At 40.2% G+C, this 22,608-nt stretch overlaps 2 protein-coding genes across 4 annotated transcripts in view; one reads left to right on the forward strand and one right to left on the reverse strand.

Moving 5' to 3' along the window:
- The window catches only part of HERC1 (HECT and RLD domain containing E3 ubiquitin protein ligase family member 1), a 186,697-nt gene extending 171,311 nt beyond the window's left edge, over positions 1-15,386 (reverse strand). The window contains 1 exon segment of the mRNA XM_037502665.2: positions 15,256-15,386. The gene's annotated coding sequence lies outside the window, so the exon portion shown is untranslated.
- A 95-nt stretch (positions 15,387-15,481) lies between these two features.
- LOC119238713 (dynein light chain 1, cytoplasmic-like) lies at positions 15,482-21,827 on the forward strand. Of its 3 annotated transcripts, XM_037502666.2 has the most exons (4): positions 15,824-15,890; positions 16,442-16,521; positions 18,822-18,910; positions 20,864-21,827. In XM_037502666.2, the coding sequence occupies exon 4, from the start codon at positions 20,929-20,931 to the stop codon at positions 21,196-21,198; it is 270 nt and encodes an 89-aa protein (XP_037358563.1). In that variant the 5' UTR covers positions 15,824-15,890; positions 16,442-16,521; positions 18,822-18,910; positions 20,864-20,928; the 3' UTR covers positions 21,199-21,827. The 3 variants fall into 3 exon arrangements, with proteins under 3 accessions (XP_037358564.1, XP_037358563.1, XP_054543973.1); XM_037502667.2 differs by lacking the exons at positions 15,824-15,890; positions 16,442-16,521 and adding an exon at positions 15,482-15,506; XM_054687998.1 differs by lacking the exon at positions 16,442-16,521.
- The last annotated feature ends 781 nt before the right edge of the window (positions 21,828-22,608 follow it).

The following is a 22,608-nucleotide window of genomic DNA, read 5'->3' on the forward strand; positions in this document are numbered from 1 at the left end:
TTCATGTTGCGAAATCTAAGTCAAGAAGCTAGTAACTGCTGCCCTGTACAAATTACTTTTGAAATTTCTGAATATGAACACTGACTTCTAAAAAAAACAAACACTAAAAACTAACTAGACATGCTAGGTCACAAGCTGTAATCTCATCTCATGATGGGATGTTAACATATTTATTGGTCAAATGTTTTTTAAACAAAATATACTTATTCAATATTTCCAAGTTTTCAATAGTAAGAACTTGAATTCCTTTAAAGGAATTACACCATACATCCTTGTCAAATCATTCCAGTTCTAGTATAAATATAGTACCCTAAACATACAGTTTACATTGCTGAAAGGAACCCCACTCATTAAATAAAAGAACAACAGAATTTCACTATTTTGCAATCCCTGTTAACATCACAAAGAGATGACAAAAAACAAAATCTGGCAACTCTATCAATTTAAAAGAAATTCGGGAGACAGAATATCATTTTAAATCACATTACAGAGATGCTATCAGCAAATGAGACTATAGAAAACTTCTCAGGGTAAACATCCTGGTTTCTTTAAACAAAAAAAAATTTAGGAAAGAAAAAAGAGATGGAGGGGGAATTTAAGATTAAAAGTAATTTAACAAACAAATAATTACAAAGTATGGACCCTAATGCTATTGATCCTACTTCAAGCAAACAAATACATAAATTTATATGTATCTATTTACAAAACAATGAGAAAAATATGGAAACTGATTACATTTTTAATGATATTAATCACTTGCTATATAATTTTGGTTAATGGTATTGTGGTTATTTTATTTAAAAAAAAAAAGACTCTACCTTTTAGAGTCCCATACCGAAATAGCTGAAGTTTACAAATTGAGTATGTCAGGGATTTGGCTTAAAACAGTCCAAGGTGTAGGGGCAGAGGTGGAGAGAAATAAACAGGAAACAAGAATGTCTATAATAATTCTTGAAGCTCAATAATGGCTACATGGGATCTCTCTTAATACTAGTCATGTGCCATATAACATTTCAGTCAACAGAATGCATACACACAGTGGTCCCAAAATTCCTGTTGCCTGGTTTTGTCATAGCCATCCTAATGTCATAATATTTTATATGGGCAGCAATCTCATACATTTAGTGTTTATTGGATAGCATCTCTTTCCTTCATGATTGATTTAATCTCATGTTCTTTTGTTCACTGTGGCTCCTAAGTACACAAAATCCACTGCTAATGATACCAGTAAGAGACCACATCAAGTGACTGACCTGGAAATGAAATCAAAAGTGATTAAGGATTACAAAAGTGGAAAATCGGTAATGGTTATGTTCACCTGTCAGGCATATCCCATTTTACCACAGTTACAATCTTGAAAATCAAGAACAGTGTGATAGAAGCTGTTAAAGAATTTACTTCAATGAAAGCAAGGAAACTAACAATAATTCAAGAGGAGTCTTTATCAGATATAGGAACACTTCTAACGACCTGGATTGAAGACCAGAAATAGAAGTATATCCCTCTTAGCACCATGATAATCATGGCCAAAGCAGAAAGTTTGTCTATAATATTGAAAGAAAAGACAAAAATTGATTATAATGTTGAATTTACTGCTAGGTCTGGGGGGTTTAAATTTCAATGATCCAAGAATCATTACTCATTACATAATATGAAATTGAGTGGTGACTGTGAGTTCTGATGCAAAGGCAGCTGAAAATTTTTTGGAAACTCTACATAAGCTGATTTGGAGCTTACTTGACATGGCAGGGCAAATCCTTATTATAGATGAAACTTCCCTATTCTAGAAATGATGAAAGGACTTTCATTCATAAGGAGGCCAAGTGAATGCCATGTTTCAAGACTTTTAAGAACAGGATAATAAAGTCTTGCTTGGAGGCAGTGCTGCAGGCTACAAATTAAACTCCTTATGAATTATCTGGGTTAAAGTGAACTGTTTCAGATGCACTGAATGGTTTTGAAAATGAGATATGATGTCCACCTATACTGGACCTTTGTTGTTGTGATCATCAACCCTTGCCCCCACTTCATAAACAATGGTATACATCATATTCTTTGGGAAACCGCTTTTGCCTCATTGTATTCAGTGGGGTTGCCAACTACATAATATCACCAGTCCTCTTGCCATATTCCACAAGAATTGAATTTTGCTCACCCTAGGAAATTTTCTTTGCCCAAATTATTGCTGCAACTGAGAAAAACACTGATGCAAATATAAAAGAATAACATCAGTGACATCAGGATTTTTGCTTGGCTTTGGGGTAATATCACCAAGGAGTATATGAGTGGTATCTGGAAGAAGACACTCAAAAAAACTGATTCATGACCTCAAGGGATTTGCCAAGGATAAGGAGGTTGCAAAAATCATATACTCTGTGGTGTTTACACAACAATAAGTGGCCTAACAACGCATTTCTGAGGCCTCCCTGGTGGTGCAAGGGGTTAAGACGCAACCTATGAAGCTGTCCGCAGTAATAGTAGCATGAGTTTGATCCCCGGCCAGAGAGCTACCCACATGGCGCAGCAGACCTCTCCTATCTCGCCTGCTACTACCCTCAGCAGTGTATTTCAGTCAATCTGCCTTTTCTGTTCCCCACTCTGTCTCTGGTGAATCTTCTCACCCCCCACACTTCTGACCTGTACCCCAGTTCTTGTATGCATAAATAAATCTTTTAAAAAGCAAACAATGCATTTCTGAGAACATAGTCCCATCATTAAGTGACACAACTATAATCACTCTACTTTTATAGTAATGTATGTTTTAAATATTTTATAACATAAAGACGCGATCACTGAAATGAATTACCTGTCCAAGCCTGTAAACAATTTCTATATATTCTCATATTAGATTAATGCACAATCAGGCATAAGTGAATGTAAAATACCATGTCAAATTATATTTATAGAGTATTATAAGAAACAACGACATGAATTTTACTAACCTCAACATGCTATGCTATGCTATGCTATGCTATGCTATGCTCAACATACAACATGCTATAATTATTTATAATCCTGTCATTACTTAATTAATTTATGGCTTTCTATGAAAAACTAGTTTAAATATGATTTACTTTTAAATTATTTGATAAATATAGTAACAGTCACAAAAAAGACTTGCAAATAATACTGCAGAGTCATCACTATCTTTCTAGTTCTACCGGCCTAGAGTACTTCTGGAATTTATCACAACAAACTTAGTGCATAAGCACTCTAGCTCACTGAGCTCCAAACAGGCCAAGTTTTATCTTGTGTACAAAAACCTTTTCCTGCCTTCCTACTCTGAAATAAAGAGCCAAACTAACAGATGGCAGCCCTGCAGGGAGGGGTGGCTATAAAAAGGCAGTTACAAGAGAGCACCACGGAAAAAAGAAAATAACACTGAGAACTGAGAGATACAAGAAATTATTTACAAAATATTATTTAGAAAATATTCAGCAATCCTTTAGACTTCTGCAAAACAAAGTTACATCCTGTCTATCAACAATTATTTTAAAATGAAGTGATTGTGTGAATTTGCATTTTACTTTGTTTATTCCCTTATACAGGATATCTTTAAGAGTTTTGAAAAGTCCTTCTTAATGTCTCAAGCCAATTTAAATTAAGCAGTCCAAACTATATCCAAAATGAATAAGGGAAAACAGGGAATAGGGAACCTACTAAAGTTCTATCAACATTTCATTATTACCATACATCTACATTACATCAACCTTTTCAGAAGATATAAAACTTTCTTTTTTGACTCCAAAAAAATGCCCCACCTCTACATTAATCTGCAATATGATCAATATTACTATAATCTGGTAGGTTTTCATTAAAATAATTGTTACAAAAGTTTTACAAGTGTTACTATTAAATTTTAACACAAATTGTATTTCTTTAAAATGCCTATACTTTCAGTGTAACAGTAACATGCCAACTACAATAGGTCATCTTTACCCATTCATCATGCCTAGTATTTTTCTGTTTTCAGATTAAGTAGCTTTCCAATAACTATTTAAGAAACCAAGCCCATAAGACCATTTAAGGCAGAAGTTCATTTTTGCAAAGAAATAGCAAATTTTATCAATGATAGCAGAAACTTCATAAAAGAGTACCTGACAAGTAGAAGTTATTCAACCACTCATTCCTCAAAACCCCCTCTCCTTGTGGAAGTTTGCCAAATGAGAAATAATCTACCCTGTCCATCTCTCAGAGGTGTTCTGCTGATGGATTGAGAAAATGTTTACAAAAGTACTTTGTAAAATAAAAAGCTACGTACAAATATAAGTCAATATTTCACTATTTCACTACTTGTTTGTATTCTAAATAGTCTGCAAACTAAACTTGCTAATTAATATCATTGGGTTTCAAGATCTACCAAAAAAACCTTCACATTTCAGGGCATAAAGATTTACTAATATTCACCTTTATATAGCAAAGTTCATTCCTTATGCCAAATTACTGTTCTCTTCTAACATTCTATACCCTTTCTTTGGCAGAACAGACTTCGATCCCGGCTGGCTGGCAAGGGTCCCACGTGGCGCAGCAGAGCTCTCCTGTCATGACCGCTGCTCCCCTTAGCAGTGTATTTTGTCAGTCTGCCTGTTCTGTTCCCCGCTCTGTCTCTGGTGAATCCTCTCACCCTCCTGCACATCTGGCCTGTACCCTGGTTCTTGTATAAATAAATAAATAAATAAATAAATAAATAAGAAGTCAAAGCAACATGGGGCATCTAAAATTCTGTCTCATTGTCACTCTGAGTTCTTAACTTCTATACAGAATGGTCCTGCCCATATGACATTATTAGGCAGGATTTTATATCAACTAAAACCATCACACTGAAGCTAGCCATTCCCATGCTCTACCCTCACTGTTTCCACCAACACCCCTCCACCTTGTTTCTGAATTCTAATCAAGACTCCACCATCTACTAGCTATGTGATATTAGACAAGTTAGTTAACCTCTCTGTGCTTCAATTTCCTTATCAGAAATATAACAGGTTAAAAGTAGCTTAAATAATAATCAAATTTAAGTGCAGTTTAATAAATAATAACTGCTTAGAATAGTGTCTGGTGCACAATAAATGTTCAGTAAGTGTCACCTAGTATTCATCCTTTATAAATGCATCTGACTATGCCACCACAATACCTTCACTAAATCATATAAAGCTCTCCATCATTTTTTTCCCCCAAAGAATGAGTAATTTTGAGAAAGCAGAAAAACGACTGACAAAATTTCATTACACATGACTGGCTATTGGGTTGCATAAGAAATGATGCCTTTATAAAAGAGATTGGTCCCAACATGCTTTTAAATTATATTAAAAACATTTATACTCATAGCAGGAATCTAGAAAACCTAAATAAGGGACCAGGAAAAAGAATAACTATAAGAAAGGAAAAAATCAAAATCAACAAACAACTATGAACCAGAGACACACTATGGGGGGTGGGGGGGCGGGGAAAGGAGGGATTGGGGTCAAAATAAGGGGTTGCAATTGTATGGGGAATATAAAATTAAAAAAAAAAACAATAAAGTCAGGTTCATATCAGGTTTAAAAAAAACATTTATAATATAATCCTCATATTCCAGATTAGGTTATTCTTTATTTCTAATACTATCAGTTAGCAAAGCAACTTACTTAATAGTATTACATAAAACTGGCCATGATTAGTTTTATGTATAGTGAATAACAAGAAAGATCTTAAAACACAGCAGAAATTTAAAGCGTTTCTCTAAATGTTACTATAACTTTTTTAAAAAGTTTGGACAACAATATGTGTCCCTCAAAATCAAAATAAAAGAAATTTTAAATCAAGAGTTTAGAGTGAAAACACCTTGCCAGAGCAAGAAATAATACTATTAATATCATTACCATTATAATTAGAGGACCATCAAAGAATATGCTAAATACTGCAACAAGCACAAAAGTTCAACTCCAAGTTTACTTTTTACATATTACCTAGCACATTCTATGCACACATATATGTATTGATAATGTTATAAAAATTGTAAATCTTAACATTTCACATGAAAGTACCTGATGCAAAAAACTCATGGCACCATTTACCTGACTTAATAGTTCTCCATTGGCTTAAAACCTCTCTTGGGTAGAATCACTTAATTAGAGACAATTTTACCCCACTGACACCTTCCTAGAGCTGCATTCCTGGTTTACTATCTGTAAGGAACTTTGCAGGTAATATTATAAGCAAAAGCACATAAGGTTCCTGCTCTCATGGAGTTTATATGTCTAATAAGAAAGACAAATAATAAGTAGACCAAACAAGTCATTAAATTTGCAGAAGCGTAAGTGCTATAAAAAACCAAGAGAGACAAGAAGAATGAGGGTGGAGGTATGGGATGATCACTATTTTCTATAGTATAATCACTGAAGGAAGATCTCTCTAAAGAGGTAGATATTTAAAACTCCCCTCTTTCAGCAGACACTTGAATAATGTAAGGGAACAAAGACCTGAGGGAAGAATATTCCACACAGAGCAAGAACAAGCAACAGGCCCTAGGAATGCACAGGAAATGCATCAAAGAATACAGGGAAGTTCAGCATATCCGAAGTGCAGTGAACAGAAAGGTAGGCAGGGACTAACTACATCATGTGGGACCTTGTAGGTTATAGCTAGAATTTTGACTATTTTAATTATAAAAGGAAGTCACTGTAAGTATTAAATAGAGCGAGCTATCTGACAATTTTTTTAAAAAATCACTCCAGCTATGAAATGGAAAAAATACTGTAGGACATCAAGTGAGAAAAGAGGAAATCCAATTCAGAGACAACTACCATTAACCAAGCAGGACATAATGGTAATTTACACCAGAGTAATAAGGTAGAGGTGATGACATGTGATCAAATTAGAAATATATTCATCAAAAGATAGTACATGAGGGCCTCCCCGGTGGCGCAGCGGTTGAGCGCTGGGTTGCGAAGCTGCCCGCGGCCTCTGCGGCGCCGGTTCGATCCCCGGCTGCTCCCCGGCCACCAGAGGAGGGTCCCACATGGCACGCAGACCTCTCCTGCCGCCCGCTGCTCCCCTCAGCAGTGTACTTCGGTCCTTCTGCCTGCTCTGCTGCCTGCTCTGGCTCTGGTGAATTCTCTCACCCTCCCGCGCTTCTGACTGTACCCAGTGCTTGTATAAACAAACAAACAAACAAACAAACAAATAAATAAATAAAATAAAACATGCCTCTATAAAAAAAAAAGATAGTACAAGAGTACTTAATGATGGGTTGGTTATAAGGTATAAAGAAAAGGAAAAATCACAGATGACACCTAGTTTTTTGGCCTAAGTGACTGGTTAAATGGTCCTACCACTTACCATGAGCAGATCCAGAGGATGATAAGGACAGGAATCACACTTACTGTGTTGTACAAATTTACTTTGAAATGCCTATTAGACAATCAAATAAGTTGTAGGAAAAGCACATGAATTACAACATTTGACTCAAAGAAGGGGTCTGCGCTGAAGATATAAATGTGGGAGTCAATCAGTATATATAGATAGTTCTTAAAGTCATACAAATTGGTAAATGCAGATGGACAAAGACTTCATTGTTTATCCTTACATCAGCCTTATAATAACTATTATTATTCCCATTTTATAGATCAGGAAACTGAGAGTAAGAGATTAAGATGTGCCCCAAATCACTATTCCAACAAGTGGTAAAGAAAGAAGAAAAAGGAAAAACACAGATTAACTGACTGCAATTACCATGACCTTTCTCTGTTGCAACAGGAACTTCCCGATGAGGGACACAGCAGTCGTGGAGCAGGTTTGCAAGGCCAGACTCTGCTACTTGAGCAGAAGTTCTTGTGCCATTTATTGAAAGCATACAGACTAGTAAAAGCTGATCATGCAACAATGGTACAAGGAATAAAGTCCAGAGGGTGGGATAGGAATGGGGAACAAAGTTTTACACGGGACAGGGAAGGGGACATCGTGACCACACGTCAAGAAACATTTGCGTCAGCAAAGTATTTGATGTTATCACAGGCAGAGTTATCCTGAGACCACCATGGAGATAGTCACGTAATCAGGTCAACAGCAGCCTAGGTGTCCCCGGGCCTGCCTCATGATACTAGCTATACTCCATAGGTAGTCAAGGAACTCTCTGTTGTGATTTGTAGATAGCAAATAGGTCACAGTTGCCCATGAGTGACCAACTAGTAGCCAGCTCATAGGAACCCACATTTCTCAACTAGGGTTCATAATCTAAACCATAGGATTTGAACTACTGGGGGGATGAGTATGTTCTCAATTTTCACAAGGATGGTAAATAGTGCCACTGAAGACACACTGGAGAGAAGGAAATACTCTATATACAGTGACTATCCAACTAAACATTAAGCTTAGTTTTTTTAAGGAACCCTAGATGAGAGAAAAAAACTATACCACTCTATTATTATTCCAATGCAGCTACAAAAAATCATTAAAAATGTGACAGATTGATGAACAACATAAATTTACCATCCTGAGTTTTCTTGGTCTTCTCTTTTTAACCAGCACAATCAAGTGTTATTTGAGGGTTTTATAGTATCAACAATGATTTTATTTTCAGATTACACCAGGCCTCCATTAGTTCCATTCACAATCAGCACTGAGCATCTGTTTTCCTGGGAATATCAGTTCATCAGCAAACTACTAGAATGTAAACTCCCCCAATGCAAGAATCTTTGTTTTTTCATTAATGTGTTCTAAGCACCTAGAATAGTGCCCTTTCTGAAAATGGGCATAACGTGTTACCTTGTAAAATGGGGATTTTTTTCATGTTGTCTTAGTTTCTTGGCACAGCTGATCTGATAAAATTGTCCCAATACATAACTTTAAACTATTAATTTCATTTTTCTTAAAACTGGTCTTTCTCATGAAAATATAACAGAAGTATATTTTCTTGTGAAAATATATTTCATAAAATATAAAATGGCCCTATATTACAGATACAGCCTTTACTGATGGTACTGAACATAGTTCACTTTTGGAGGGAAATTTGGTAATACCTAGCAAAACAACACATGCATGGAACTTTTGGCCCAGAACTCTCGCTTTTAAGAATCTACCTTGAAGATCCACCTCTAACAATATAAAAATACATACACACAAAGCACTTATTGCAACATTTTATATAACTGCAAAATATATTAAACAACCTACACAATAGGACATAGAAGAATGGTTGAATATTATGGTTGAAATAATGGTTAAAGAATGGTTGAAATTATGATACAATGATGGGCCTCCCTGGTGGCACATGGGGTTAAGCACCTCACTATAAAGCAATCCTCAGCCTCTGCAGCACAAGTTCGATCCCCAGCCATCCAGGGACCAACCCCCACGGCTCAGCAGACCTCTCCTGACTCACCTGCTGCTCACCTCAGCAGTGTACTTCAGTCACTCTGTTCTGTTCCCCACTCTGTCTCTGGTGGATCCTCTCACCACCCCCGCCCCCACATCTCTGGCCTGTATGCATAAATAAATAAATCTTTTTTAAAAAAAAGAAATTATGATACAATGACAGAGTACTACATAGCTCTAAAAAAGAATCAACTGATTTGGGATGAGTTCCAGGATATACATTAGTGAAAAAATAAAGTGCCAGATAGTACCTATAGCATTCTACTATTTCATACAGAAAGAAGGGAAAACAGCTTGGCAGTCCTCAGAAAGTTAAACATAGATTTACCATATGATCCACCAAGTCTACTTTTAGCTACATAGCCAAGAGAACTGAAAATCTATGTCCACACAAAAAACTTGTATATGGGGCCTTCCTGGTGGCGCAAGGGATTTAGACTCAACCTACAAAGCTATCCACAGCCACTGCAGCACGAGTTCGATTCCCAGCCAGCCAGGGAGCTATTCACATGGTGCAGCAGACCTCTCCTGCCTCACCCATTGCTCCCCTCAGCAGTGTATTTCAGTTATTCTGCCTGTTCTGTTGCCCCCTCTGTCTTTGGTGAATCTTTTCAACCCCCACGCCCCCAGCCCATACCCCAGTTCTTATATACATAAATAAATAAATCTTTTAAAAAAAAACTTGTATATGTATGTTTATAGCAGTATTATTGACAGCCCCCAATAGAAAGCCAAAGCTCATCCTTGATAGAAAATATGGGACATTTATACAAGGGAATATATTCATTCAGCCATAAAAAGGAATAAAGAACTGATACATGATACAACATAGATGATATTTGAAAACAACCACACTAAGTGAAAGAGGCCAGGCACAAAAATCTACATATGATTCTATTTACATGAAATGTCCAAAGTAGACAAATTTATATAGACATGAAGTAGATGAGTGGTTATACCGGGGGATGGGGAAAGAGGAATGAGAAGTGACTACTAATAGACACAAGGTTTTTTTGGAGTTGATGAAATGTTTTTAAATTAGATAATGGCAACGGTTTACACAACCTTGTAAATATACTAAAACACTGAGCTGTACACTTCAAAAGAGTGGCCTTTGTGGTATATGAACTGTGCCCCATTTTTTAAAAAAGTATGAGGGAAAAAAAGGAATATAAGAAACCACGTATCATCTGTTCATTTGTGTAAAAAAAATAATGGAAGAATAAACCAGAAGCTGAAAATTGATTTCCTACAGGACATGGAAAACAGGTGGTGTGTGGGGAGACAGAGGGGTTTGGAAATATGGGGTGAGAATGGGTAATATGGGGTTAGGAATAAGGAGTGATGCTTTTCTGAGTATATCTTTTTATGTAGTAAGATATAGCAATAGCAATATGCCAAATAAAAAATTTTCATATGCCAAAATAAAAAATTAAAATTGACAAGGATTGGGCAGAACTCAATTGAATATAAACAGTAAGAAAATATACAATACAGATTAATAACATAACCACAATTTAAAGGGAGTGGGGAAGAATAGAACTAATCTAAATAACTCTGGACAGTATCTAGATACTGTAAGACTAAAGAAAAAAAAAGGGGGGGTCCTCCCCAGGGGAGCAGCGGTTGAGCGCTGGGTTGCAAAGCTGCCCGCAGTCTCTGCAGCACTGGTTCGATCCCCTGCTGCTCCCCGGCCAACAGAGGAGGGTCCCACATGGTGCGCAGACCTCTCCTGCCGCCTGCTGCTCCCCTCAGCAGTGTGCTTTGGTCCTTCTGCCTGCTCTGCTCCCTGCTCTGGCTCTGGTGAATTCTCTCACCCTCCCGCGCTTCTGACTGTGCCCAGTGCTTGTATAAATAAATAAATAAAATAAAATAAAAATAAATCTTAAAAAAAAAGAAAAAAAAGACTACACAAATACAACATTCTAATAAACAATATGTTTCTCATAAGGGTATGGGTTAGCAATCCATAACTACTATAAAAATGAACAAATAAGTTAGTATACTACAGATAAAAGAGTCAAGTTTCTCACTGTCAGAAAAAAAGTTATAAGAAAAAGGGAAAAGGGCCTCCCTGGTGGCGCAGCGGTTGAGCGCTGGGTTGCGAAGCTTCCCGCAGCCTCTGCAGCGCCGGCTCGATCCCCAGCTGCTCCCCGGCCACTGGAGGAGGGTCCCACATGGCACGCAGACCTCTCCTGCCGCCCGCTGCTCCCCCAAGCAGTGTACTTCGGTCCCTCTGCCTGCTCTGCTCCCCGCTCTGGCTCTGGTGAGTTCTCTCACCCTCCCGCGCTTCTGACTGTATCCAGTGCATGTATAAATAAATAAATAAATAAATCTTTTAAAAAAAAAAAAAAAAAAAGAAAAGGGAAAAGTTGGAACGAATCTTACGGTACTAGACTGGAACAGATGAGAACTCGTTTTTTAATATAAACAGAAAGACTGCAGAATTAAGTCTGTGTATATAAGTGTGCAGGTGTGCAAACTCACTTGGGTGGTCAGGTTTAATATATGTATTTCATACTTCTGACTCCTGAGAGGCTAGAAACAATGACACCCCAATCAGCATACCTAGCATCTAGACCTTGATTTAAATTTTATTCTCTAATTAAAAGAACTAGAATTCCTTGGAGAAGCACTTGATGTCAACATTGGTCAAAGAAAGATATCAAATGAGCATGGGATAATAGTGCCAGAATATAAGGGCCCGAAGAAAGGGTGGTGACCAATCTGAAAGAGCTCCTAATGACCAAGGCTACAACAATTTGAGCAACAAAATAATTATACTATTGAATTATAACCCATAGAGTAAAATAAATACCCATGAGATCATACTTACATAAATAAATTATTGAATAAACAAATGAGGAAGGATATAGCTTCCAAAATGTAAAAGGAATGAGGGAAACACAAAATCACCCTCAGGCAAACACCACAGTAGTAACCATTGTACACGAAGGCCACCAATGGATGCTAAAGTCTGAAGAGAAACAGTATATCTGCATAGTCTCAAAGTATCCCCCCAAGATATATATCAATTAGAATAGTAACTTTATTTTTTTTTTTTTTTTTTTTAATAGAGGCATGCTTTTATTTATTTATTTGTTTGTTTGTTTTGTTTATACATGCACTGGGTACAGTCAGAAGCACGGGAGGGTGGTAGAATTCACCAGAGCCAGAGCGGGGAGCAGAGCAGGCAGAAGGACCGAAGTACACTGCTGAGGGGAGCAGCGGGCGGCAGGAGAGGTCTGCGCGCCATGTGGGACCCTCCTCCGGTGGCCGGGGAGCAGCCGGGGATCGAACCAGCGCTGCAGAGGCCGCGGGCAGCTTCGCAACCCAGCGCTCAACCGCTGCGCCACCGGGGAGGCCCTAGAATAGTAACTTTATAGTAGAGAATCCAGCAGAGGCCACCTCAACAAAGTAAACAAAGTTAAAGTATCACTAGCCATAAAATAGTAACATCATGTACTCCCTAACATGATTCACTGAGAATGTACTCTCACAAACACACATATCCTTAATCTAATCATGAGAAAAACACCAGACAAATCCAAAATCAGGAAAATTCTCCAAAATAACTGATCATTATTCATCGAAAGAATCAAGGTCATGAAAGACAAAGAAAAACTGGAACGGTCACAGACTAGAGACTAAGACCACACAATAATTAAATACAATGTGGGATTCTGGATTAGATCCTGGAATAGAAAAAAAGGCATTAGGAGAACAAGTAAAATTCAAATACAGTTTGTAGTTTAGTTAACAGTATTATAGCAATGCTAATTCCTTGGTTTTGAAAATTACTTCAGTTAACTAAGTTCTCAACATTAAGGAATGCTGTATGAGGGGTATAAAGAACTCTACACTATCTTTTCCACACTTCTGTTTAGTGTAACATTATTTCAAAATAAACTGTTAAATTAAAATTTACCATCTCATGCCACATTTCCTAGCTCATGATCTTATCTAGGATCTTATCTAGGATTTAATATTCCCATTAATTTAGAGGATCCAGTAAGTGACAACAAAAAAAAAACTAAAAATCATAAAAATCAGATCTGGCATTTAAAAAAGTAAATTACCACTTTATGTTCTTTTATATTTTTTAGTCAAAAAATCTGCTAGTTTTAAATTTACTGGCTTTGCATTTAAAATGTCTTTTTAAATGACATGACCAATTTTTTATGTGTTCAACATCATCATAATCTGCAGATGTTTATATTAATAAGAAAATTAAGTCATACTTTTACATTTGCTTTCTCCTCCTTGCACTATCAGGATGTCTACACTAGTGAAATACATGACTAGCAAATGAATGGGTAAATGTCACCTGCCAACAGCGTAAGTAGAAATTCAAGAAGCAAAGTGATTAAGAACTTTATGCTTCAACAGGGCATTTAGCCCATTCCAATGATAACCCCAAACAGATGATAAGCTATCCTATTTTCAAAAGCCTCTACATTTCCAACCTTCCAAAATGTCTCATTCTGCCATATAGTCCTGTCATGTGACTTGGAGGAAATATTATAAGACTATTCTTTGCCCTATGGACTGCTTTCTTTTCTCAAACAATGTAACAATATATTTAACTCAATTTCTAAGATACATGTGTATCAGTATATGTTTACACACACATACACAGAGCATACAGGCACGTAGGGTGCTCTATTTCGCTTGTATAAACACACACTATAAAAACACACTAAAGGGGCCTCCCCGGTGGCGCAGCGGTTGGGTGCTGGGTTGCGAAGCTGCCCGCAGCCTCTGCGGAGCTGGTTCGATCCCCGGCTGCTCCCCGGCCACCAGAGGAGGGTCCCACATGGCGCGCAGGCCTCTCCTGCCGCCCGCTGCTCCCCTCAGCAGTGTACTTCGGTCCTTCTGCCTGCTCTGCTCCCCACTCTGGCTCTGGTGAATTCTCTCACCCTCCCGCGCTTCTGACTGTACCCAGTGCATGTACAAACAAATGAATAAATAAATAATAAATAAATAAATAAATAAATACATGCCTCTTTAAAAAAAAAATAAAAATAAAAATAAAAACACACTAAAACCCACGTAAGAACAGGCACATATCCATCCCAATCACAAAAGTACTATAAAACTATGTCACATAGTAATTTTGGTTTAAAAATAAACAATGGAAATCAATTTTATGAAACCTTTAAGTAAATAGTTTTCTTGCCACTATGAATTGAGTTTATTTTTCACAAATACTGCTCCACTATAGGCAGAATGTAAAAACGTGTATGTACTCGACCCAAATAATATTAAAACGTTTGATTTTTAAAACTTTACATTTAGTTAACACTCATTATGGAAGATGATTCAATGAAAAAGATAGTGACAAGAGAATACAGACAATGATAATGAACAAGTAAGCAGTTTTAAGCAGGCAGGTCAACGAAGTGACTCAAATAAAACAAAGCATTTTTAGAACATACATAGAATGGGGAAGTTCCAATCAATGATGAGCCAAGTACTATTTGAAAAAAATTGTCAGGAAATACACCAAACGTTAACGACGAAATGCCATCTCTGAGTTGGTTTGTTCAGATTCATTATTTCTAATACTCTGATTATCCACATTTCCTACAGTATTATCAGCATCATTATAAAATTAAGGAATATTCTGTCCCTGTGTTTCACAGCTCTCTAGGATGCATAGCACGTCTTTTACATAACCTCCTGGGAGAGGAGGGACCAGCTCCTGTCCTCGTGTCTCCCATGAACCTGCCACCTATCTCAAAAAAGCTTTCACCAGATTCCCTGGGACAGTTCCTTTCACCACCATCATCGTCCTCTCCCCCCACCCCCGAGACCAGACAATACACCTCGTCTCTCCTCCTGGCAGCAAGGGTTTTATAAACTGTTATTGTATCGAGCTCGGAGATTTGAAGGAAGGTTTACCAGATGATGAGCTGCCCCCACCCAAAGGCAGAGGGAAGGAGACAGACACGTCGCCCCAACCTCCATCCCTCAAAAGGGCGGCGTGGCTGGCGGCGTGGGGCACCGGGGCCGGGCTCTCCGCGGACCCTGAGAGAGAATCCTGCCGCCGCCCCCTCAGCCCCGGCCCGAACCCAGCCCGGGGAGGGGCGCTCGTTAGCGGATAAAGGGGCGGCGGAGAAGGTCACAGACGCTACCCTGAGGGCCGAGAACAGGTAGAGCCAGCCGCCTGAGGGGCGGGTCCCTCCGCCTGCTCGGGCAGGAGGCTTGGTTTCTAACGCGACTCTCCAGGCGGCGGGAGGCCGCGGGGCTGGACGGTCCCCCCCGCGCCGGGAGCGCCGCCTCGGGCCTCCGCAGCCGCCCACCGGGACCCCGGCGGCCCTTCTGTGTGGCGGCGCCAGGGTGGCCCCGGCAGGCCATGCCCAGCCGGGGGGCGCCCGCACCGGCGGCCGGGGGAACAGAGGAAGAGTTACCGTATGCGACTCTGAACTGGCGGGGTGGGGCGCGGCCCCGGCGAACCGGGCCAGGCTCGGCAGCGGCTGCGGCGGCCGCGTCCTTTATTTTTGCTGCAGCAGCGGCGACTTGTCAAAGGGAAAGACGTAAGAGGCGGCGGCGGGCGAGTCTCGCGGGACTTGGGCGGAACTCTCGCGCAACCTGGCGCATTCGCCCCGCCCCCACGCCCGGCGCGGGCGGCGTGAGGGGCCGGGGGCGGAGTGGCGGGGCTGGGGTTGCGACCCGAGGGCTTACGTTGGGGAGCGCAAGTGGGGCTCCTAGGTTCTGGGGGCGCCCCGCCACCGCGCGACCCTAGCAAAATCTGGATAGACCCGTCCGCTCGCGACGGCCGGACTACACCTATAAAGCACAATGGGGGGCAGCTCAGAGAGGGCGGTGAAGATTAGAGTGCCAGCCGGGACACCCCGTTTTCCTCGGGGTCTGCGGGGGAACCCCTACTCCCCGGAGCCCTGGAACTGCAAGACGGAGCGACGCACAGAAAAGTTGGCAGCAGGGGCCAGGCGACCACACCCCTTTATCTCGCGCGCCCGCGCTCTGCGCTCCTTATCCGCCGTCACACCAGGCCTGAGACCTCTGGCCGGTCAAGTTCAATCCCAAGAAAGCCTTTCACTTGACCTAATTCCGACTTATTATTCAGGACTTTGCACTGTAAGAGTGCCCGACGGCTGATTTTGGGGCCTGCGACTCGTCGGTTTTCTTTTCTGCTGAGGAACACAGGTAAATAGTTCTTTGGGGTGACTTAACATCCTTAATCGTGACCCTGACCTCTCCAGTGACGTCCCGTGAGAGGAAGGGCCCTGACTGACCTGTGCATCACTGTATCCCCAGCACCTAACATCAGTCCAGATGCTCGTTCAATTACTGAATGGCTTTCTCTTGTCCCAGTCTTCATTCTTCACCTGTTCTTACCCTAGACTTCCACATTTCCAGCCATCTTCCTGCTGTCCTTCGTTGAAAATACCCTACAGGGTACTATTTATATGCGACTGACTGACCGAGGTTATGGAGCCAAAAAAAATGGTGCCTGTCTCTGTCCCCAGTTAGATTGTGAACTTCTGGGGGTCATTAGAGTAACATAGGACATACAAGCCATGTATGTGTCACTAACGTAAAAAGTTATAGGCAGAAGAGGGGGTGCTTGCCTGTGGTTTAATTGTGTATGAGACAGTTTAGCCCAAGCATTGACTCAGTGTAAGCAATTTGTTTCACAGTCAGACATAAGTTGAAAATCCTAGAATTCCATGTACCAGATGTGTGACCTTGAGCAAGTTGCTTGAACTCTCTGAACCTTAGTTCCCCCTCTGTCAACTTAGAATGTTAGTTCTTATCATGACACTCTATGAGAAGTAAAATATATGTAAAACTGCTGTTACTTCCTAATTACTTGTTAAATGTAGGCCTTATGTGTATAAATTTTAAACAGCTATGTATAAAATGTCTTTCTGGTAAACTAGATGTGAGGGAGTAGATATGTGTGAAGTGATGTAGTGGTTACTGGTGCTTTGTTTTGCCTTTGGAATGTGGCTCCAAAAAAAAACTTCTCTGATGTTCAGAGCAGGATCTGTTATAGAGCAACCCCGATATTAAACGGGTTCCTGGCTGTGGGTCCTCACCCGCGCGCTTTAAAGGGACTTATGAATACTCTACTACAGACACACACAAAAGGGTTAATAAAAGGTTTATTTACAAGAGAAAAGGAAATAAGGAAAATGTACAACTCAGGGAGAAAATAGGGAAATAAAGTCTTCAATGCGTCCTACCCGATCCGATGACCTGGAAACCCAAAGTCACTCTCAGAGCTGGCCGGACGCTGTGAGCTGGTGGAGAGCCAAAATGGGGGAACCCCAAAGCCCACGTGTCTGCCTTTTGTATCCACCTGGCTGTTTAACCCCACCCTCAGGTCACAGCCACCTTCCCTTTGGTGGTGATGGGATTTGGAGTTCCCAGTGTCTTTGGCTTTGACCTGGGGTGGGGGTGGAGTCCACAAAGCCTATATGGAATTTGCTTTGGGACATCCTTTTCCCCCTAACAGATCTACAGTACTGCGTCCTGGTGTCTCTTGAAATTGCAGCCTATTTGCCCTCAAGTTTAACAGCCTTCCTGAACCTCTTCTCACATTTGTAAATAAAGGTGAAAATGGGTTTCCTGCCTGCCTCAGAATATCATGGGTGTCAAATAACATAAGAAAGTACTTTGTAGGGCCTCCCCTGGTGGCATAGGTGGTTGAGCACACTGCACTGTGAAGCTGTCCACAGCCTCTGCAGTGCTGGTTCGATCCCGGCCGGCTGGCGAGGGTCCCACATGGCGTGGCAGACCTCTCCTGTCGTGCCTGCTGCTCCCCTCAGCAGTATATTTCGTCAGTCTACCTGTTCTGTTCCCCACTCTGTCTCTGGTGAATCCTCTCACCCCCTGCACATCTGGCCTGTACCCCAGTTCTTGTATAAATAAATCTTAAAAAAAAAAAGTCCTTTGTAAACTTAAAGTGCTATATAAATAGGATTTATTCACTCATTGATTCATTCATTCATCTAGTAGATCTTTGTTCAATGCCTGTCGTAAACCAGGCACTTGGACAAAGCACTGAGTATACTAACTTGCGCAAACTTTTATAACTTCCCTCAAAGTGCTTATGGTCAAATGGGAGAAGATAGGAAGAAAACAGATCGTTATAATGCCTTGGGAGGAGAGTATAAATGATAAGAGAATGAGGGTGGGTGAGAAGAAGGACAAAGAGCTGGAAGGTTTCTTGGAGAAGGAGGTTTAAAAGACTAGCACTTATCATGAGGATCTGGCCCATTCCATGAAGAGTAATTCATAAATCAACTCCAAAATAACTTCAACAAATTGCTCTGTTGTGGGTTGTGAATTCTGCTTTGTTCTAATAAAGCTCACATCGCCTAAACCATTAGAGTCTTTGATGTGGAATCATTATATACACCCATTAGCTTTGAAGAAAGATGGAATTAATGGAGGGAAAAATCGGTGGTGTCTTAATTAGAAACATTTTGTTCTTACAGCTTGTGTTTAAACACCAGGAAAAGAGAATGAATTCTACTTCACGTGCTTGGTCCCTGTTCCCTTCAGCCAACCAACCTTTCTGATCCAGGTAATATTGCAGACCAGAGCCCAAGAAGCATTTCAAACCTTTGATAACGATCTTATTGTTACTTATGTTTATTTATATTCCACTTCTTTACAGAAAGACTGAAGTAGCTATTAGCAATTTATTTTTAATCATGAGCCGCACAAAGAAACTACAAGAGAGTATATATATGAGCCAATAATTTCAAACATTTACTAAGTGATAACTATATGTAAGACATCAGGCTAGAACTATAGACTATACAAAGTAGGTCCATGCCCCCTAGGGTCCTGAACACTAAAAATGAAAATAAATATCCAAGAAAAGATAACATAAATTGGGCCTCCCTGGTGTTGCAGGAGGTTGAGCGTCACACTGTGAAGCTATGCGCAGCCTCTGCCCTGCGGGTTTGATCCCGGCCGGCCATGGAGAAACCCAGATGATGCGGCAGACCTCTCCTGTCTTGCCCGCTGCTCCCCTCAGCAGTGTATTTTGTCAGTCTGCCTGTTCTGTTCCCCGCTCTGTCTCTGGTGAATCCTCTCACCCTCTCGTGCATCTGGCCTGTACCCCGGTTCTTGTATAAATAAATAAATCTTTAAAAAAAAAGAAAAGATACCTAAGTAACAACAATGTGGATTCTAGCCCTTCATTGGTTGAATAAGCAAAATTGTAAAGTTAGGCCCCTAACTTGTATAGCTTTTCCAGAGAAGCAGGATACACAGGAAGGGCGAGATGTTTATTGTAACTTGATATTTATAAATGTATGATAGGTATTTTAATAGGTCCTCTGGAATACATTAACTTTTAAACAGAGTATATTCTATTACAGTTTTCTCTGGGTACAGGTAAAATTTGAAGTTTACCAAACCCAAGTACTAATTAAAAGTATTTTGAAGGACAAAGACTTGTGGGCACACACACACACACACACAAAACCATCAGTAAAAAGCAGTATGCTACAAGCTTAAAAAAAAAGTACAGAAAATAATGCAACTCAGAAAAGAGAAAAGATTGCTGGACAAAGACAGCTGTCCAGGTGGTAGAATTTGAGAGGGGAACTGACAACTGAAAATAAAAAGTTACATATTCTGATAATATATTTTTAGTCCCCCCTTCTATAATGGATTGTCAAAACACTAACCTTCAAGCCATAAATGTTACCTAGAATGTTTATAACTGTACTTACATATGAGAATACAGTCATTACCTCTTTTCTTGCTAACAAATAATTGCTCTCACAAAAGGAAACAGTTATGGAACATAGGACCCCAGATTGACAGGTAGTTCTGGAAATAGAAAGTCTTGATGAATGCAAGCCTTATAGGATTGTCACTTCATATGAAATTCATATTCTAAATGAAATATCACATATACCAGGATACCCACCATCTAAACAGTACGAACAACTTCCCTCACTAACTTCAGCCTGCAGTGCAATAGCCATTTTAGATAAATCATTTTCACAACATTTTGTTAGTGTTCTAGCAAAACACAATTGCCTGGGGCAAACACAGATGAACATTTTCTCATTCAGCACCAGGGAATGAAATCTTGATGCTATTGGGAAGCATCAAGTAGGAAATGAAGCTAGAGGGAAAATGTGTGCAAACAAAAAGGAGAAGATGAGAAAGGAAACTAACATTTATATAGTGTTATCCATGTTTGACACTATAGGAGCACAGTAGGAATGAAATGAACAAAGTGAATCTTTGTCCTGGAAAGAAAGCAGAGAGGATGTGTATATAAATAACACAAGTTAGAAAGTTCTGAGCACAGTCAAGAGAACTTTTTCCCCTTTCAAAGAACTGGGAAGTTTAGAAAGCTAGTTGAATTCCACGAAGTTAGATCAGGGATCATGAGAGATGGGACAATGAAAATTGAGTAGTTGGTTTTGAATATATGGGAAGTGGGAACCTTCTAGGCACAAAGAACATAAGCAAACATGTGTTCAAGATCAACAGTCAGTCTCTCTTCCAGGTCTGAGGCTTGCCCCAACACACCCCCAACCAGGGGACCATTGCAGCCCCTGCTCCACAATAACCATGTGCGACGTGAAGGCTGTGATCAAAACTGTGGATATGTCAGAGGAGATGCAACAGCACTCGGTGGAGTGTGCCACTCAGGCATTGGAGAAATACAATGTAGAGAAGGACATCGCAGCCCACATAAAGAAGGAGTTTGACAAGAAGTACAATCCTACCTGGCACTGCATTGTGGGGAGGAAATTCAGTAGTTATGTGACACATGAAACCGAACACTTCATCTACTTCTACATGGGCCAAGTGGCCATTCTTCTGTTCAAATGTGGTTAAAAGCATGGACTGTGTCACACATGCAGTGATCCATCCAAAAACAAGGACTGCAGCCTAAATTCCAAATACCAGAGACAGAAATCTTCAGCCTTGCTTAAGAGAACACTTCAATCTCACAACCTTTGTTGAGTTGCTTTGTACAGGACATTATCTGTACTAACTTGTTGTGGTTATAAACAATTAGCAAAACAGCTTATATTTGTATTTATTTTCTACCCCTCTCTGTCCCATGTTTTTCCTCATCAAAATCCATTCCTTTAAAAAAAAAAAGTCTGTTGGAGAAATAAAGATCAGTAGGCAGTTAAGTACTTTGTAGTACTAATGTTACTCTGGAACTCTTGGTTACAAGAATTCCAACCTGGACTTGTTGAAGCAAAAATGAAGGAGAATTAGGGGCCTCCCTGGTGGCACAGGGGTTAAAGACAGTGCTATCAAGCTATCACCAGCCACTGCAGCATGAGTTCCATCCCAATCCCTGGCGGGCCAGGGAGCTGACCCACAAGGTGCAGCTGACCTCTCCTGCCTCGCCCTTTGCTTCCCTCAGCAGTGTATTTCAGTAGATCTGCCTGTTCTGCTCCCCACTCTCTGGTGAATCCTCTCACCTCCTGCACCTCTGGCTTACACCCCAGTTCTTGTATGCATAAATAAATAAATCTTTAAATAAGTAAATAAAGCAGAATTAGCTCAAGGAATTCAGAAGAGGTCAAAATAAGTGGGGGAGTAGGGGTGGTAGGCTATGAACCAGGCTCCAGGAACTTTTGGAACCAGGAACTTGAGCAGCACCAGAACTCTTCACTGCATTGGCTTCAGTTTCTCTCAAGACAGACTTTCCTCATAGATCCAGAAATATAGCACCTCCAAGTTTTACAACTTACTGTTTCCACTAGAAAGGGACTAACACTCTTAAGTTTGAAAAATCCAAGGGGAAAACGTGTTGATTGGTCAAGTCTTGGCTCAGTACCCATCTCTAGGTCAATCCCAGGGGCCGAGGGGTAGGGCAGGACACAGGGTAGATGAACACCATATTGTTCTATGTTTTCTATAAGGAAAGTGGGAAGTGAGTCTGGAAAAGCATTCGAGTCTTGATAGGCTGTGCTGTGGGAGTTGGTAAAGGACTGCAACTGACATCTGTATGAGGAGCACATTAGCAGGGGGAAATATGTTGAACAAAGATCTGGACTCTCAGGTAAAAATGGGCTTGAAATTTTTCTTATTACTATTTAGTCATTTCAATCAAGATATTATAAAACATAATGGTTCTCTCACATTGATTTTTAAGACAGCAACACCTGGGAACCCTCTTTAGCCTCCTAGCTGGATAACTTCAGGTGAGTAGCTTAACCAACCTGAGCCACCATTTTCTCACTGGGAAGTAGCAGTGGTAATGACAGCAAACATCAATTGAATCTT

This window comes from Talpa occidentalis, unplaced genomic scaffold (genome assembly GCF_014898055.3).
Source record: "Talpa occidentalis isolate TD23 unplaced genomic scaffold, MPIMG_talOcc4v2.1 talOcc4.11, whole genome shotgun sequence".
NCBI lineage: Eukaryota > Metazoa > Chordata > Mammalia > Eulipotyphla > Talpidae > Talpa > Talpa occidentalis.